The 14,262-nt window shown below is 34.9% G+C and overlaps 1 protein-coding gene across 1 annotated transcript in view; it reads left to right on the forward strand.

Moving 5' to 3' along the window:
- Positions 1-14,262, forward strand: part of METTL25 (methyltransferase like 25) — a 154,240-nt gene that overhangs the window by 65,955 nt on the left and 74,023 nt on the right. The window contains exons 7-8 of the mRNA XM_089921079.1: positions 2,269-2,298; positions 6,954-7,027. Of these exons, the coding sequence (XP_089777205.1) occupies positions 2,269-2,298; positions 6,954-7,027 (104 nt within the window). The remainder of the gene's footprint in view (positions 1-2,268; positions 2,299-6,953; positions 7,028-14,262) is intronic.

Genomic DNA, 14,262 nt, shown 5'->3' on the forward strand with positions numbered 1-14,262 from the left:
CTATTAGTATCCCTTAGAAAAATAAAATGATATAATATATCCACAAAATAAAAATGTTTGCTATAAAAATAAACATTCAACAAACCAAAAAGAAGAGTTTTTGAAAAATAAATTCCAGAATGTAGAATTTGTCAACCGTGCCGCACTTAAGAACTTTGCCTGACCAATGTCAGCTTCTCATGGAATGCCCCTCTCCTAAACTCTATCCCTGTCTTTGCTCACCTTGACTTCTTTTTTTGATGCTAATCTAGGAAAGTCTAAGGAACATATTTCTTTTGGTGCATCTTGTTTTATTGCCTTTTGCTCCATAACTGACCTTTTCTACAAATATTCAAAACTTAAGGGGTTGAGAGAGAGACAGACAGACAGAGAGAGAGAGAGAGAGAGAGAAGTATACCTTTCTGGTGACACTTTCAGATAAATTGTTAAGGGTACTAACCAGAGGGGAAAATTTAATTACATTAGTGCAATCTTGTCAGTATACTTTTAGCCTGATAAAACTGTAAAATATTTTAGATTAGTATGAAATGAATATTTGGTATATTTAGTGGCCAAGAAAAATTATTAATGTTTGTAAGAAACTGCTTATCACCTACCTGATTATCTTTTATTATGTAATCAGAATTTATCATTGGTATTTCTAAAACACACACATCAGCAACACATACCAAAAGTAGTCCTGAGTTATATGAGATTTTTATTGATGCCAAATCATTTATTATTAAAAACTTTTGTATCTTTATTATTGATAGTTTGGCCTTTTAGCAAAGCAAGTAACACAAAAATTTAATCTGAAATGAACACAACCAGTACTGTAAATGAAAACTCAGTGTTTTCTTCAATAACATACTTGTTCTGGGCCTGTTGTTACTTAATTTAATACAAAAATTGTATAATAACTATCTTCTGTATTCATAACACTCTGGTTCTTGATGTAAATGAAGGTATCCTTGAAGTCAATGGAAAAATTACATTTTTTTTCCTTCAAAAAATTTCTTTAAAGCAAGCTTTTATACCATGAACTCATTTTCCCACTAACTCTTCATGGTGTGAGGGCATGAGAAGTAAACCGGGGTTCAGAAAACAAGTTTTTAGTTCCTATTCACCTGCTAACTAGCTGTGCAGCTTGTGTCAAGACCCTGCCATTGTCAGTGACCTCGTGCATCTGAGAAAATTGCACTTGGGATAATCTGCACATTTTCTTTCAGTTTTAAAAGTACACGATTCAGCTGTATCTAAAAAGTATTATTTATGAAGACATAGCCATCTGAAGCAAATATGAGTACTTTAAATTTGTGTAGGAAGTATATGCACTGTTACATTTTTCTTGTAATGTAAAAACATTACATGTTTTTCTTTATGTTTGAAATATTTTCTAACGAAAACCTTAAAAATAAAATCTTAGCTAAAATGTTATATCTAATTTAGTTATAAAACAACGTAAGTGTAGAAATGCATGTCTAAAAAGTTGAAAGTTTCAGAAGGCCCTATTCCATTTTTAAATTATAATAAATCCTTTCATGTATGTTAGATTATGAGTATTTTTGAGAAATATTGGGAAAATTTTATAAAATATTGGGAAAATTTTATAAATATTGGGAAAATTTTATAATTTTTTTTATAAAAGTGTTTTGAATTTTAAATAAATATCAGTGTAAAAGCAGCTACATATAAAATTGCAAAAATATGTATTACTTTCTCTTATGGTGACTTGATCATATGTGAATTTGATTTGAATTTGACCATGCAGACCAAAAATATATGTACTTTTCTAAACTAAGATTTCAACTATAATCAGTTCAATATAATCTTGTTTAATAAAAGATGAAATTATACGTTTATAAAAAATTGGAAGAAAATAAGTTAAAAAGTAGTACGTATATAAATATGTTTATGTATGTCTATACATAATAATAGTTTTGGATTTATTTGATTGTTTTAGCTGCAATAAAAGTGAGCCAAGAATATGTCATTTTATTTCTTTCCTGTTTTCTAATTCCTTCTAAAATTCAAGGAGTGTATACAGTTGGGGTGTGTATGTGTTTGTGTGCATGACACACATCCATATATCAGCCCTAAATTATACAAGTGTACCAGTTAACATTCCTTAATGTTATTAACACTTTTAAGTGTATAAACTTATATGTTATCATTTAATTAATCTTTTTAAATGTCACTTTTACAAGCCCTTATACAGTGTGTTTATAAGTCTTATAAGACAAGACTAAATATATCAGCTGTCTTTGTCTTATTTTTTTCTCCTTAAAGGCACTGGAGCGCGTTGCAGTCGGCCAAGGGGTAAGTGAGCGTTTTTACTCTAATCCAACTGATGAATGTGATAGTTTTTCTCAAAGTACTCTTCATACTTGACCTGCTGATGAACCTAAAACCTGATGGATTTTTATAAGTATCACCTGTTCTTGTCACCTATTCATATTCAAACTTATACATTTTCTGTAAGTTTACTTTAAAAGAGAATTTACTTTAAAAGAGAATTCTCAGGAAAAGTAAATTGAACTTTTAGGAAAACTTCCACATTATACTCTTGTACTAATGTCTCATTTATTCATACTATATTAAACAGTCTATAAATATTTCTAAAGAATGTTATTGCTGACTGTCAGCCTTTTATGGGCTTAGTTCAAGCAAAGATAAACAAGGTATAGCATTCAATTTATTTTTTAACTCTAGTCCAAACCACACATTTTAGTTGGTTGCTTTTTAACTTTCTTCTTTATTGACTTCATTAGTCATTAGTTGCAAAAAACAAATGGGTTTTTACATATAAACAGATGTTAAATGTATCCTTCACATATTCATGTAATTGCCTTTTCCTCTACCTTAAGATTTATGAAACATATTAGGAATTTTAAAGTATTTTTTTAAGAGTTCCTTTTAAATTTTTCACAAAAGTTTTCTTATTGCCCTAAATTTTAGAAATTTCTCTTTTGCTTATTTTCAGGGAGGATTAATATGTCAATTTGAATTTTTAAAAATAATAGTAGCAACAAGTATCATTTACTGAGTGCTTTCTCTGGGCCAGACACAATGCTAAGAATTTTGTGTGTTTTTTTTTTTTAAATACTCATTATACCTATCTGAAAATTGATAAAAACTGATTTTTTAAAGGCATTTGAGCATATTGTTTAAGTGTGTAAGCTTTAGTCTCAGACTGCTGGTTTGCATCAGCAGTCTGCTGGTCTTCATCAGTTACTGGCTTAGTGATCAGAGACACATCATGATTTCTCCATAGCTTAATTTCTTTATCTGTAAAATAAAAAAAATAATAATAGTAAAAAAATAAGAGTAACAATAATACCTTCCTCATAGAGTTTTTGTGAGGATTAAATGAGTGAAAGATGTAAAATGCTTAAAACCATGTCTATCACGTAGTAAGTGTTCAATAAATATCAACTGTTGTTACTGTTACAGGTGGTTAATAATTATGATCATGAAAATAATACCTAAGTTTAACACAGAGCTTACCAAAGTACTGTTCAAAGTTTTCTTCATCAATTAAAGTGCTGCATACATGGCCTGTGAGATCGGGACTATTATCCCATGATACACATGAGGAAACTGTTAAGTAGTGAACACTGAGATTTGAGTCTCTTGACTCTGGAGCCCTAGCTCTTAACTACAGTACAGATCAAAATAGTGGTTCCTTTGGGGTCTGGAAGAGGAAAGAGCCTTAATCATAATAGTGCCCCAATGCATTTGTGCTCTGTTTTTCAATTTCCCAAGGGCTTGTTCATGTTTACAGTCAATCTTATGAGTTGGGTATTCCCCAGACTTACATGAGAACATGATATACAGCAGAAGTTTAGTAGTGCATTCTAGCTCAGTTAATTGCAGTGTTCTTTTAGCTTAGTGCCCTTTCCACTAGACCTGTAAAATGCATGTCTAATATATATATACACACAGACACACACACACACACACATATATATACACTTTAAGGGTGTACTCTTTCTGCTCCCTCCCATTTTAAAATGCATTAAACTGTTAAGTTGATTTATCACTTGTGAAGGAAAGAAAGTAAACTCTGAGCCACATCTAGCTTATTCCTGGAGTAGTCAGGCACAGGCTGCTCGGGAGATGTTGACTTCCTTCCCACTTACCCCCATCTGTATTTATCAGGATGGATAGTCCTAGTTACTCCAGGAATGCACATTCGAAGGCACTTCATAACTCTCCTTTCTCTTAGGAAACAGCTGTAAAGCTCTTAATTACTCAGGGTAACTTGGGAAATGATGATTTATTCTATCCTGCTTGTGTTCCTCTGTGCATTCCATTTTTGTATGTTCTCTTGCTTAAAATACATTTCTTGGTCTTTTTTGGTGGCCTTTCTACAATCAGTTTTTTTTTTGTTTGTTTTTTGTTTTTTGCGGTACACGGGCCTCTCACCGTTGTGGCCTCTCCCGTTGCGGAGCACAGGCTCCGGACGCGCAGGCTCAGCGGCCATGGCTCACAGGCCCAGCCGCTCCGCGGCATGTGAGATCTTCCTGGACCGGGGCATGAACCCGTGTCCCCTGCATCAGCAGGCGGACTCTCAACCACTGCGCCACCAGGGAAGCCCTACAATCAGTTTATAATAACAATATAAATGTACATTTATTTCTAAATTATTTGGATACCATTTTACATAATTTTTCTAAAAGACATGGGAAAGGAGAGCTTTATTTTTAAGAGTTTCTTTGCTTTCCTAAATGAAAGTATATAATAAAAAAATGAATGACACCCTATCCCTGCCAAAGTGTCAGAGAGGCAAAATAGCATCATGACTTGGTACTACTGGGACATCAGAGCTAGGCTTCTTCAGTTCAAATAACAGCTCGACTATTTTTAGGAGTTTCATATAAAATTTACATAAAAAGGAAATTCCTCACAGGGAGATCAGCTCAGTGCTTTGTGATGGGGGTGGGATAGGGAGGGTGGGAGGGAGGGAGACGCAAGAGGGAAGAGATATGGGGACATATGTATATGTATAACTGATACACTTTGTTATAAAGCAGAAACTAAGACACCATTGTAAAGCAATTATATTCCAATAAAGATGTTAAAAATAAATAAAAATCCTACCTATTATAGCTAATCAACTAAAAAGTTAAGAACTTTGTAAGCCATTTATAATACTAATATTTCACTTCATGTAATAGTTTATTTCCCAAAATGCCTTGTATTTCAGTAGAACAGTATAAGAGTAGGTGTTAATATATGAAAAGGGATTTCACCATTTTTGTGAGAGAACTGAAAGGATTTGGGGAAAGTGGGGAGCAGATGATAGAGATCTGGGGCACTGAAGAAAAAAATTACTCAAGATGAAAAAACATCAAATGGAAAATATATCCAGAGAGAGGAAATTCTTAATGAAATATTTGGAGAAATCTTCAAGAAAGGAAAGTTTAGAAATCAGATTTTGTCTCAAGTCAAGAATTTGTATTTGGAAAGAGATTTTACATAAGGAGCGTGCCTTTTGAAGGTTATAAATTTTAGTGTGAGCACTCAAGTATGTATTTGTGTCTGCTTTCATTGAGTTATTTTAGGAGTTGAGTTGGAGACTGTGGTATCCCTAACACCGTTTCCTACTGTAATCACCCTCCTCACTGTTGTCAACATCCAGAGAGGATATAACTTGTGTTGTTCAAAGTGCTCTGTCAAGACCCTACAAGTCAGACATTCTCCAGTGACTTAAGAAGGCAATGCCGTCGGGTGAAGACCCAGGAAAATAATGCTTGACCCTCGACTCCCAACTTGTGGTTTTTTGTAGTCTCAGCACCTGGGGCCCATAGTGTAGGAACTTGATGATAGATGGGGGAATGGGACAGTAGAGTAGGTTTTCTGCCTGAGCACACAGGCAAAATTTTATTTTCTGTTAAACTCCACCTGAATCCAGATGTGTTCTCATTGAAAACAAATGAAGATAACAATTTGGGCTCAGAAGGAGAATAGAAGTTACAAAAGGATAACTCAGTGAAGTACACATTCCACTGAACTCTATCTTTAAAACATTACCCATAGTTGGAGAGTTTTTAGTTTTTAGCTTACTTGACTTCTCAGAAGCATTCAGTATTGCCAGCCTCCCTCCATATTTGCTCATTTTTCCTTTTTTTTTTCAATAATAACTTTGCATGGAAGCAAGGTGGTTGTTGCTGATATCTCTGTTGGATGGGGATGTGGATGGAGTTTTGGCAACTTTTTGTATTTTCTTAGTTTAAGGGTACCTCTTACATTGCTACAGTGAAGCACTCTTTCTTTTATGTATAGTACTTTTTTACCTTCTACTTTGAAACTCTTATGCGTCATTAGGGACCTTCTCTTCAGCCATTCCTTTATTCCTACCTTTGCACCTTCACAGACACTTCCCGCCTCTTTTTCCCCAGGAAATGAAGTCCTGCTGAGACTTCAGTCTCTGATCTCATGCCCTTTCCAAGGCCCTTCTTTTCAACTCTGTAGTAGCAATGCTGTGATCTTTTAGGCCTCAGACATATTTTAGTATGTCCTTACTTAGGGTAGTACCTTCTCTCTCTGGCTGTGAATCCTTGGTAATATCTCTAATCCACTACCATTAGGAAAGATGCACATTCTTATCTCTTTTGCACACATCCTACATGTCTGCTCTCTTACACAGGACTGACTTGGTTGGTCATGAAGTTTATTTCTACGTTTTTAACTGATAAACACTCCATTTGGGTCATTAGCTAATTTTTCTTTGATTATTCCTTTTCTTCCTCATCCACTACTACTTCTTTCATAGTTTCTTCTATTTTCTCAATGAGAACTAGCCTCCAAGTACACTGTAACTTAGAATAGAAAAGTTATAAAATTATCCCCTATGTTTAGCAACAAACTCAGGTTTCTAACATTCACTTATGGTTCTGACTCTCAAGTATTGATTTGATTTCTCTTTTTTATTTGTTTCTTGTGCTCATATATATCTGCATTTTTTTCAGCTGCCTACTGAATCACTCTTCTATCGTGCCGTACTTCAGGATATTATTAAAGATTGTTATGGCATCACCAAATGGTATGATGATTTCATTTCAATAAGAATAACTATCCTGTATTATAAGTGAAGTGACTTTTAGTTTTCAGGTGAATTCATTCAGGGTCACTGTTATTAGTAGAAGAAGCTTTGAATTTGAGCGTGATTTCAGTAAGTAACAAAGAACTATGCAGCAACCGTATCTTAGGTTAATCATTATTAAAGTAAGGGGTTCTAATGATTCCCTTTTGTCCTGAAAGGTTGTTGTGATGATGAAGAAATATATGTAAAATGTACTTCAGAATTTGAGAAGTATTGAAATGTTATATGTAAGTAATTCAGTGAATATAATATTATAATATGAGCAGGGGTTATATTTAAAATATTTCACAACCACTACAGCATAAACACTTAACTAATTAGAACAGATATCAATCTTAAATAGTCAGTGTGGCCATTCATGTCTCTACTGGTAGAATAGTAGCCTTGCATATGTTTTGTTTCTGTTTTCCCCAGATAATGGCTGCCTATACAGAAAGGCAAGGATTAGGAGAATTTTTCATAATATTGGTTTAACAACTGCCATACTCAAGCATACATCCGCAGTCCCTTCAAGTTTCATGAATGTTTCTTTGTACTAGTTATAATTTTAGGATTCTGATTGCCATTTCGTTATAATAGGATTATTCTTCAAACTAAAATAGGGTAGTTTTCAAGTTTCAAAAACAAATCCAAACTTATTAACAGAAATAGAAGCTATTTTCAGATTAGGTATAATTTCTCTAAGAAAAATAGTCTATTTTTTTACTGAAAGAAATTATGACATACAAATATCTACATATACCATTGTTTTTGTTTGTTTTTTTGCGGTACGCGGGCCTCTCACTGTTGTGGCCTCTCCCGTTGCGGAGCACAGGTTCCAGATGCGCAGGCTCAGCAGCATGTGGGATCTTCCCGGACCGGGGCACGAACCCACGTCCCCTGCATCGGCAGGCGGACTCTCAACCACTGCGCCATCAGGGAAGCCCAATATACCATTGATTTTAATTCTCATTTCTATGTAGATAACTCCCAAATCTGTGTCCCTATCTCCATTCTCTTTTCCATATATTCATCTTCAAAATGTCTGAAAGTGAATTTCTCATGGTTCCTTTCTCTAAACTCACCCCAAGATGCTAACCTTGTTGGAAAAAGTCACAAAATTGTGCAAATTCATGTCTACTCAAATATTGACTGCCTGCCTTCCTTTAAGACCTCAAATTTGTTCATTACTGTGTTTGTTGTTCTCTTGATGACCTCTTAAGATCATCTACACCCTTTTCTGAACCTTTCTTCTCACTTAAAAATTCAAACCTCTCCAATCCTCCACATTCCTGCCTGCCTTTATTACTCAGTAGATGTTATTTAAGACTTCTTTGATTCCAGATCTTTATTGAGCTTTCAGCCATATTTGATCATGTAATAATTTTCTCCAAACTCTCGTCCTCATTGTCTTCCATTAAGCTGCATTCCTCTAAGTTTCCTTTTCCTACCTTGAACTCTCATCTGTCTTCTGTAAGCATTTTTCTTCTTATTCATCCCCTTGGTATATCCAGAAATTCTCTAGTGTTTTATATTTAGCTGCTGTCTCTTTATATTTCCTCTTTCTCTTAACAGTTACCCTCACAGCAAATAACTTAAATCATGTATCCAGCTCCTACGTCTTTTTTGAAGTTCAAATCTCTATTTCTCAGTACAGAGCAACAGCTTCTGAACAGCCTCACTTAAGTACCTTAAGCACCTTAAAAATACACCAGATTCAGCCACAGCCAAAAAACAAAGTCAGCTTCCCACCCTTCCTCTTTCTTCTGTCTCTTGACTTCTTTTTGTCTGTCTGTCTTGTCTTTTTGACTTTCTTTTGTCTGTCTCTTGACTTTCTTCTGTCTCTTGACTTCTTTTGTCATTTCTGGGGAATTGCATGGCCATTATCAAGCTTTAGAAATCTTAAAATCATATTTGATTCTTTTCTTTTCTCACCATCAAACCACACATTCTAATTAGTTGCCAAGACTTGCAGGTGTTATATTTTTTAACCCAGTGGTTGTTCATTGTGGGGCAGGCAGCCTATCAGGTTCTGAATGCATAGGATGTAGTGTCCACACAGGAGCCTTCCGTATTCTAGTCAGGATGGCATGTGCAGAAACCAAAGAAAATGATAGAAACCTGCTTCCAGTAATAGCAGACTAAGTAATTAGGGCTAACCCTCCTTCTGAGAAAAACTAAAAATGCTAGAGATGTGTATATATGCAAGTGTGTGGTGTGTGTGTACAAGTATGTGTGTTTGTGTATATGCAAGTATGTGTGTATTTAAATTTGTTTTTAATTGGTTTGAGAACATCAGAGACTATCAAGGAAATTAAAAATTACACAGCAAATATCTAGGAGAAGATGGAAACCAAGAGAAATGAAGCCAGCTTTTAGGGCTTCATTTTCCCCAAGATGCCATTTCTTAACTACGGAAAAGGGGAATTCCCTGGCAGTCCAGCGGTTAGGAGTCAGCACTTTCACTGCCCAGGCGCGGGTTCGACCCCTGGCCGGGGAACTAAGATCCCGCAAGCCGCGCGGCTCGGGCCAGCCAAATTTAAAAAAATAAAATAAAACAGCAATAACAACAACAAAAAAGAATGATCAATAGCAGCAATGTTTATAGGAGCAAAAGTCTAGGAATAAAAATTTCATTAATAGGAGAATGGATAAACTGTTGTGGAATACTGTGCCTTAGTGAAAATGTATGAATTACAACTACATGCATCCAAGTGGATGAATGTTGTGAATCTAAACGTTATAGAAAAATTCATATATAATTTGGAAACAAGCACAAACGGTATAATTAATTCAGGAATGTAAATATGTGGTAAACAATCAAGAAAAGCATAAGAATGATAAACACAAGCAATATTCAGTGGTATAGTATCCTATGGGAGGGAGGACAACTGAGTGGACAAAGTGATGAGGTGGGGAAGATGAGGGGCACATAGGAATTTCTAGAGACCATTAATGTTCTATTTCTCAAGTTTGGTGTTGCATATAAGTGCTCATTTTATTGACATTCTTTATACCTTATACATAGTATTTTGTAAATACTTGTTTGTGTTCAGCAGCAGTGAAATTATAATCTCATTTCAGGCTACACCCCAGGGTTAGTTGAACTACATATTATACTCCTAGTATCTGTTGCAGTCACCTCATTATAGTAATAAGGAAAATTAAGATAAAGTGGTTAAAAGCTTGTCTTAAGTCATACAGCCTAAAAGAACCAGAGCTAGGACCAAATTCATAGTCCACAAAAGTCTTCTTTTTAGTTTAAATTCTTTGGGATATTTTTAACATGAGTGGAGTTATAGGTCTCCCCTTGTTAACAAGATTAACTTAATTGGAATCTCTGGCCAGCAAGATTACTAAAGACAGAAAATAAGATCACTGAATTATTTCTTCTGCATTTTGTTTAGCTTTCCTTGCTAATTAAATAAATTATCTTCAAGTGATATACTGTTTCAGACTACTTGAAATATTATTCCGAAAGTTTCTTTAAGTTTAATTGTTTATATAACATAAGATTAGAAGTAAACTTTTTTTTTTCATTTTAACATCTTTATTGGGGTATACTTGCTTTACAATGGTATGTTAGTTTCAGCTTCACAACAAAATGAATCAGTTATACATATACATATGTTCCCATACCTCTTCCCGCTTGCGTCTCCCTCCCTCCCACCCTCCCTATCCCACCCCTCCAGGCGGTCACAAAGCACCGAGCTGATCTCCCTGTGCTATGCGGCTGCTTCCCACTAGCTATCTACCTTACGTTTGGTAGTGTATATATGTCCATGCCTCTCTCTCGCTTTGTCACAGTTTACCCTTCCCCCTCCCCATAGCCTCAAGTCCATTCTCTAGTAAGTCTGTGTGTTTATTCCTGTTTCACCCCTAGGTTTTTCATGACATTTTTTTTCTTAAATTCCATATATATGTGTTAGCATACGGTATTTGTCTCTCTCTTTCTGAGTTACTTCACTCTGTATGACAGACTCTAGGTCTATCCACCTCATTACAAATAGCTCAATTTCGTTTCTTTTTATGGCTGAGTAATATTCCATTGTATATATGTGCCACATCTTCTTTATCCATTCATCCGATGATGGACTCTTAGGTTGTTTCCATCTCCGGGCTATTGTAAATAGAGCTGCAATGAACATTTTGGTACATGACTCTTTTTGAATTATCGTTTTCTCAGGGTATGTGCCCAGTAGTGGGATTGCTGGGTCATATGGTAGTTGTATTTGTAGTTTTTTAAGGAACCTCCATACTGTTCTCCATAGTGGCTGTACCAATTCATGTTCCCACCTGCAGTGCAAGAGTGTTCCCTTTTCTCCACATGCTCTCCAGCATTTATTGTTTCTAGATTTTTTGATGATGGCCATTCTGACTGGTGTGAGATGATATCTCATTGTAGTTTTGATTTGCATTTCTCTAATGATTAATGATGTTGAGCATTCTTTCATGTGTTTGTTGGCAGTCTGTATATCTTCTTTGGGGAAATGTCTATTTAGGTCTTCTGCCCATTTTTGGATTGGGTTGTTGTTTTTCTGTTACTGAGCTGCATGAGCTGCTTGTAAATTTTGGAGATTAATCCTTTGTCAGTTGCTTCATTTGCAAATATTTTCTCCCATTCTGAGGGTTGTCTTTTGGTCTTGTTTATGGTTTCCTTTGCTGTGCAAAAGCTTGTAAGTTTCATTAGGTCCCATTTGTTTATTTTTGTTTTCATTTCCATTTCTCTAGGAGGTGTGTCAAAAAGTATCTTGCTGTGATTTATGTCATAGAGTGTTCTGCCTATGTTTTCCTCTAAGAGTTTGATAGTTTGTGGCCTTACATTTAGGTCTTTAATCCATTTTGAGCTTATTTTTGTGTATGGTGTTAGAGAGTGTTCTAATCTCATACATTTACATGGACCTGTCCAGTTTTCCCAGCACCACTTATTGAAGAGGCTGTCCTTTCTCCACTGTACATTCCTGCCTACTTTATCAAAGATAAGGTGACCATATGTGCGTGGGTTTATCTCTGGGCTTTCTATCCTGTTCCATTGATCTATCTTTCTGTTTTTGTGCCAGTACCATACTGTCTTGATTACTGTAGCTTTGTAGTATAGACTGAAGTCAGGAAGCCTGATTCCTCCAGCTCCGTTTTTCGTTCTCAAGATTGCTTTGGCTATTCGGGGTCTTTTGTGCTTCCATACAAATTGTGAAAATTTTTGTTCTAGTTCTGTGAAAAATGCCAGTGGTAGTTTGATAGGGATTGCATTGAATCTGTAGATTGCTTTGGGTAGTAGAGTCATTTTCACAATGTTGATTCTTCCAATCCAAGAACATGGTATATCTCTCCATCTATTTGTATCATCTTTAATTTCTTTCATCAGTATCTTATAGTTTTCTGCATACAGGTCTTTTGTCTCCTTAGGTAGGTTTATTCCTAGATATTTTATTCTTTTTGTTGCAATGGTAAATGGGAGTGTTTTCTTAATTTCACTTTCAGATTTTTCATCCTTAGTGTATAGGAATGCCAGAGATTTCTGTGCATTAATTTTGTATCCTGCTACTTTACCAAATTCATTGATTAGCTCTAGTAGTTTTCTGGTAGCATCTTTAGGATTCTCTATGTATAGTATCATGTCATCTGCAAAGAGTGACAGCTTTACTTCTTCTTTTCCGATTTGGATTCCTTTTATTTCCTTTTCTTCTCTGATTGCTGTGGCTAAAACTTCCAAAACTATGTTGAATAAGAGTGGTGAGAGTGGGCAACCTTGTCTTGTTCCTGATCTTAGTGGAAATGCTTTCAGTTTTTCACCATTGAGGACGATTTTGGCTTTGGGTTTGTCATATATGGCCTTTATTATGTTGAGGAAAGTTCCCTCTATGCCTACTTTTGCAGGGTTTTTATCATAAATGGGTGTTGAATTTTGTTGAAAGCTTTCTCTGCATCTATTGAGATGATCATATGGTTTTTCTCCTTCAGTTTGTTAATATGGTGTATCACGTTGATTGATTTGCATATATTGAAGAATCCTTGCATTCCTGGAATAAACCCCACTTGATCATGGTGTATGATCCGTTTAATGTGCTGTTGGATTCTGTTTGCTAGTATTTTGTTGAGGATTTTTGCATCTATGTTCATCAGTGATATTGGCCTGTAGTTTTCTTTTTTTTTTTGACATCCTTGTCTAGTTTTGGTATCAGGGTGATGGTGGCCTCGTAGAATGAGTTTGGGAGTGTTCCTCCCTCTGCTATATTTTGGAAGAGTTTGAGAAGGATAGGTGATAGCTCTTCTCTAAATGTTTGATAGAATTCGCCTGTGAAGCCATCTGGTCCTGGGCTTTTGCTTGTTGGAAGATTTTTAATCACAGTTTCAATTTCAGTGCTTGTGATTGGTCTGTTCATATTTTCTATTTCTTCCTGATTCAGTCTTGGCAGGTTGTGCCTTTCTAAGAATTTGTCCATTTCTTCCAGGTTGTCCATTAGAAGTAAACTTTTTTCATGGACTTAAAAACTATAGCATTTTTACTCTATTGTAATTGTGAATTAGCATTTAACACTTATGTTAAAACTCAATAATTTATATAATTTTTAAAATGTTATAATTAGTCCTTATCTGGAAACTTTCTAAGGGAATAAAATGCCAAAGAAAACATTTAATGGGATATGGGATAAGAATCCTTTAGAACACTTCAAAAGAGAGCAGAGAAATTGATGTGTATACTTTACTTACTTTATTATTCTCTTTCATAATGAGTACTGTAAACAGCTGTAGAAGAAATACATAAATTTTGATGCCTGTAATTATGAATTAGTTTAACTTTCATTATGATTTTGCAGTGATCAAATAGGTATGTGAAAAACCAGATCATGAAAACTGGCTCACCAAATTAAAGCTACTTATTTAATCCATAATGTGTGGTCAGATTCACAGGTCTGTATCTTTTAAATTGAAGAGTATTTTGAAGATTTTTGTAACTTCCTTAAGTGATTGCCATTTTCAGCAAAATTTTATGTTAAGTCTTAAGAAATACTTAAAGGTCCTTTAAGTCTTTCAGTAGGTATTAGCATATAAAACACAATATAAATAACTTCATAAGTATTTTCTGATGATGGAGAAACTGAACTTTGATACTTTCTGTCCTTCCTGTGCTTATTTTTATTTAATATATGTCTACTTTACCTTTTCCTATAATTTCCTAAACTAATGTTGCCTCT

This window comes from Delphinapterus leucas, chromosome 11 (assembly GCF_059928025.1).
Source record: "Delphinapterus leucas isolate spDelLeu-1000000601 "Yukka" chromosome 11, BTC_Dleu_Yukka2, whole genome shotgun sequence".
NCBI classification, from domain to species: domain Eukaryota; kingdom Metazoa; phylum Chordata; class Mammalia; order Artiodactyla; family Monodontidae; genus Delphinapterus; species Delphinapterus leucas.